We start from the raw sequence: 6,000 nt of genomic DNA, 5'->3' as shown, positions 1-6,000 counted from the left end.
AAACGTCAATCATTAAGAGTTTTATTTTTAATTGAAAATTTAAAAGGCTATCAGACAACCATTTAGATTGTATATTTGTTATTTTCTCGTTACGTCTAATTCATTGAAACCTAAATTTTATTTTCCGCAACTTCATTATTGGATATGAATTTTTAATTTGCATATTTTATGTTATTTTATATCTAATGTTAACTTCTAATTGGTAAAATCAATATTTGCTCAAAGTGAAACAATATGTATTTGTATTTTACTTATATCCGAACTAATGTTGGATAATATCCAAGTGTTGGGCTAAAGGAAAGTTGGGTTTAATTAAGCCCAAGATGGCTTCAGGCCTCGAAAAATGAAATGCCTATGCCCTATGGTAAGTTATAAGTTCTCCGTTAGTTATATAAAATTATATAACTAAAAAAAACAGTCTTAATAATGATATAAACTACATTACTTTAATCTATCCAGATAAACATATACTTAATAAGATTGAGAAAGTTATGCGAAGTAATAAATGAAATGAAGGTTAGCGTAAACTGGTACGTATTTAAATATGCAAAATTACAAAAAGAGCCTAATTTCCTTGCGTCCCAATTCAACTGTGTCAAGAAATAAAAACCAAGTCTATCACATCAGATGATAAAGAATACTGACATAATAGTATAATGAATACTAAAATCCAATTACAAAACTTTATTTCTAGTTTTAAGTAAAGTAAATTACAAAAATGACATATAAGAAGATTCCTAAACCAACATCAAAGACACCCTCCCTACCTTCTAATTCAATGTTAGCTTCCCATGTACAAAAGCAATACAATCCCACCACTTTTCCACCAATTTAACTTCCATATAGAGGCCCCTTCTGATTTCGTTGGCCTAGAAGAAGGAAAAAAAATATACATTAAGCCTTTACTTTATAAACTTTTAGCAACAATCAATTGACTTATAGACATATTATAATACATTATTCATGCCAGTTATAGTGTACAATTAGATTATTTTATGACAAACTAGATGGTTGTTTTGTTTGTTTGAATCTAAAACCTAAAGTTTCATTTGCAACTGATTACCAATTTCTTAAAAATGGTTAGATTACAACCATATTATCATGTTTTTTTTTACAAAAATGTAAAAGAACTAAGTATCATCTTACCCAGATGCGATGTAGCTGCATTTCCCGTAGCCTGTCGTGCAAAACAAGCCAAAGAAATAGTAAGTCGTTAGAAATGTTGTATTTTGGTTTATTTAAAGAATAAATCAAACTCAACAATTTGGCTACCCTTGATTGGACGATCTGGAATAAACTTACTTGGATCATTCTTTGTCAAAGTTGCACTCCCTCCAAAATTGCAAGCAACATCGGAATTCCCGTTTTGTTGGTAGTAATTATTGAAAGCGAAAGACGCGTGTGAAAATAGCGTATCAGGTTCAAAACATGGGCCTCCAGGTTTAATTTGACTACAATCAGCCATACCTAACCCGCAGGCCCAGTCCAATGCATTTTGTAAATCGGATTGCGATGCACCAGGTGAAGCAACACACCAATTCGTACCACCCAAAAAGGTCATGTTGCCTTCCGGTGGTGACAATAGTGTATCTTCAGCCCCTACCATCACAACATCTACAAAAAAAAAAAAAAAAAAATGTAATTTTAAGAAATTAATACAATACAAAACATTTTATTTAAAAAACATTTGATAATGCACACACACACATTTGATATATATATATATATATATATATATATATATATATATATATATATATATATATATATATATATATATATATATATATATATATATATATATAGAATAAAGTGAATTGATGAGAATAGGCAATTAGACACCAAGAGAGACATGTTTGAGTGGTCACATTTTCAGGCTTCTTAAAGGTGTCTCCTCATCTGACCAAATTGACCTCTCAGTATACCACAGCATGGGGTCATTTTAGTCTCTTCAAAAGGAGAATTGATATTGACCTAATTGACCTCTCAAAAGAAAACGCAACAGAAACGCTTATGGACTCATCTTATTAATTTTTACAGGATAATTTGTTTATTTTGGACTAAGCTGACCTTTTTTAGTAATTTTTTTTTTTTATCTATTTCCAAGTATGTCAATTAATTAAATCTCGTGGATTTAATAGTTTACATATTAAATACAATAATTATGAAAATAATGGTAATAAAGCACAAGAAGTTTGCCACTTGAGTTCTTTAACCATGTTGTTCAACCCTTTGTGTAACAAATCTATTGTCATCAGTTTTCACAGTGTCTGACAAAAAAAATCTAACTCATCATATAAATATTTATAAATAATGAAATAAATGAATGGACATTAATATGCACAAAAAAAAAACATGAACAAAAAGAAGACTACGATAAAGACAATACTATTTATGATAAGTTGTTCTTTTTCATTACTCTATGAGTAGCAACAATCACTATTTCTAGATAATATTGAGTTATAATCGAGTAATAATCTGTAATATAGTATTATAGTTATGTAAGTAGTTTCGATTTTAACGAGACTTTGATCATGGAGTAAACTAAATTAAACTATTTCAACTGAAAATAATAGTCTGTGAAAATGGCCAACATACAAAAAGAATGAGATCGGGTCATTTTAAAAGTTTGTATGTATAAAAACAAATGGTAACTTGAACTAAAATAGATTATTTCAATTGACTATGATACATCAACAACCACATGATCTTAATGCCAAGTATGACAAGAATAGAACATGGCTTGTCTAAACATGCTTAATGTAGGGTCCTATAGTCATTTGAAAAAGTCAGATAATCATTAAGATTACATATTTACTAAAACAAACATTAGACAAACCACATTGGTTGTGCAAAACAAGTTTTTCATGCTTGTTTTAAGCTATCAAATAGAAAATGGCACAAAAAAAAACATATCAAGCCATATAACAATCCATGCAGTCATGGTGTTTATCTGACATCTTAAAAGAGTCATATTAAGATCAATTTTGCTGTAAAATAAAATAAAACAAAAGGGAATGAAAGAGATACATACATAGGTAACATGTTGCAAGAAGGAGTGTTAATGTGAAAGACATAGATCAAGACTTGGCCTTTGAATTATGTGTGTGTTTGGTGAAAGACAAATAATGAGAGTTAAATGCACATCAAGAATCAAGAGATTTCTTCAAACCAAATTTTCCTCCTTTTCTTTTACTTTTTCCTATTTGTTTTTAATTTTATTTAAATGCACATGAGGAATCAAAGAGTTTCTTCAAGGCTCGGCTTAAGCACATTCTTATTTAAATAACAAAAAACTACTTAAAAGATTATTAAAGTAATCTGATTCTGTTGTTGATATCTAATCTTTTATTTTGTTATACGTTTTCAGCATAGTTATTTTACAGATTGATTTTGAATGATAATAAATCAGAAATAAGTTTAGAGCATATAATTTGAACACATTACTAATTACTTGCAAAGGGTTAAAAGACCTATCCTACTATACTATCATATATACTTGGGTCCCTATCACAAGGAGAGTGTAAAGTGGTAAATATACTCTAAAATATTATAAATTTATATATATATATATATATATATATATATATATATATATATATATATATATATATATATATATATATATATATATATATATAAAGAGAGAGAGAGAGAGAGAGAGAGAGAGAGAGAGTGTTCAATAGAGAACCATTATTAATCAAAGAACCAAGAAACAAATCAAAAGCGTCGGAATTTAAAGCGATCAACGGCAAAAGTAAGGATTGTAAACTTTTATAATGGACGTACATGTACCGGATTATAACAAAACTCACTTCCTTTTCTTCATTTAAATTTTTTTTTAGGCCAAGTTTTTTATCGAAAAAAACCGAATATACCGTTGTTCATGATTTTTCATCCTCTTTCCATAGAAATTCATGATGATATATAAAAAACGAACTTTTTTTTTCGAAAAAAACCCACTTAATTTTCTTAGTTTTTTCAATATTTAAGTTTATTTTTATAAAAAAAAAAACTAATTATACCAAAAATATTAATTTTGTACTCTATTAATAAACATCAACACCAATTAAAAAAAAAACCTCGAACAGTGTAGATTCACACTATGAATCTGAACTGTAAATATTTCAATTTTTAACATTCACAATATGAAAAATCTCGAACAGTTCAGATTTACATTGTGAATTTTCAATTACTATTATACACACTGTGAATCTGAGATTGTTCACCAAAAAAAAAAAAAAAAAAAACCTCGATCAGTGTAGATTCACACTGTGAATCTAAACTGTAAATATTTCAAAATTTAACATTCACAGTGTGAAAAAGCTCCGATCAGTTCAGATTCACACTATGAATCTGACTTATTATTATGCACACTGTGAATCTGAGGAGGTTCACAATGTGAATCTGAATAGGTTTACAATATGAATCTTTTAACAAAAATATGAATCTATGTTAAAAAAGTACAAAAAATATGAATTTTGATATATGGATTAATTTGTTTTCTATAAAAAATAGACCTTAACTTTTTTTTTATCAAAGAAAATGAAGTGAGTTTTATTTCGAAAAAAAAATCGTTTTTTATATATCATCATAAATCTCTATGGAAAGAGGACGAAAAATCGTGAACAACGATATATTCGGTTTTTTTTGGATAAAAAACATGGTCTAAAAAAATTTTAAATGAAAAAAAGTGGTGGGTTTTTTAGTAAAGGGTGAATTTTTTAGTATAATCCGGTGTGTGTGCGTCCAATATAAAAGTGTACATCTATTTCTTTGGCCGTTGATTGTTATGATTTCCAACGCTCACGATTGGTTCTTTGGTTAATTATGGTTTTCTATTGAACCTCAATATATATATATATATATATATATATATATATATATATATATATATATATAAACTTAGGTATCCAAACATACTATAATACGTCATTTTGTTTGATATATTCATTGTAATGTTCTTAAACTTCAACCTTAACTTGATTTACTTTCAAGATATTCGAAATTTCTCTATTATATTGCTCTTACATCACATCTTTTTTTTTGAACACTACTAGGCTATATATATTATAGTTGAAAATGAAAAAACATGTAAGAAGAAGATAAATGTGTAATTTATAAAAAATTTGGAAGTAATCAGGGGCGAAGGATTGTTAGGGCCAGGATACATGAAACATAACACATTCATCACCAAACATTACATATTATAGTTGTTATTGTTCATATCAAGTACATTGTTATAGATTACATAAATTCAAAGTATTAATAGTACGATGAGTGATGTTACACAAAATAAATCCATACACACTTGAAAATCTTCCTGCCTAACGATTACCTGAGAATACAAGTTATTTTGAAAACGGTCAACATATATAATTTTGGTGAGTTCATAAGTATGTTTGAATAAAAGTCTTTGCATCATTTGTAAACCCATAAAATCCGATATTTTCTGTAAAATGTCTGAAAATGGTGTGAAAATCGACTATAAATGCATGGGTGAATTTCATAGCAGTAACATATAGGAATGCAGTTTAAATTTCTTTGTATTGTAAGTAAGTGGTAATTGAATATTAGTATTTCTAAAGAAAATCCGATATTTTCTGATTTAATATAATGTCGTGGTTCTTGTATCATCAAATAAGTTGTTTTGTATTGACACGATCGAAAGGGTTAATCTCCGAAATGTTAAAATGGTATTGGATCTCTATATGAGTCGTTATAACCATGCATGATAATAACTAGGTTTTCTTGTCTTGGCATTTTTCCAAACGCCGGTATTTGCTCAAGGTTTTGTCACCCTAGACTGGCCTAGTCTAGCTGTAGCGAGCAACTAAGGCGTGGGGGTCACCCCGTATAGATCTATACACAAACTCCCGCTCTCCCTCCAGGAAACTCGGGTTTTGTCACCCTAGACTGGCCTAGTCTAGCTATAGCGAGCAACTAAGGCTACGATTGTACACTCAAAGGTGCCAACCGACAAGTCTCACTAGATTCTCA

The 6,000-nt window shown here is 28.8% G+C and overlaps 1 protein-coding gene across 1 annotated transcript; it reads right to left on the bottom strand.

Moving 5' to 3' along the window:
* Positions 1–628: 628 nt before the first annotated feature.
* Positions 629–3,162, bottom strand: LOC111880736 (glucan endo-1,3-beta-glucosidase 13). Its single transcript, XM_023877152.2, has 4 exons — positions 3,035–3,162; positions 1,303–1,614; positions 1,147–1,177; positions 629–869 (listed from the first exon to the last, which is right to left on the bottom strand). Exons 1-4 carry the CDS (start codon positions 3,075–3,077, stop codon positions 782–784), a joined length of 474 nt encoding a protein of 157 aa, XP_023732920.1. The 5' UTR covers positions 3,078–3,162; the 3' UTR covers positions 629–781.
* Positions 3,163–6,000: the final 2,838 nt, after the last annotated feature.

The sequence above is a fragment of the Lactuca sativa genome, chromosome 7 (genome assembly GCF_002870075.4).
Source record: "Lactuca sativa cultivar Salinas chromosome 7, Lsat_Salinas_v11, whole genome shotgun sequence".
In the NCBI taxonomy this organism is placed as follows: domain Eukaryota; kingdom Viridiplantae; phylum Streptophyta; class Magnoliopsida; order Asterales; family Asteraceae; genus Lactuca; species Lactuca sativa.
This window is presented reverse-complemented; position numbering and strand designations above follow the sequence as displayed.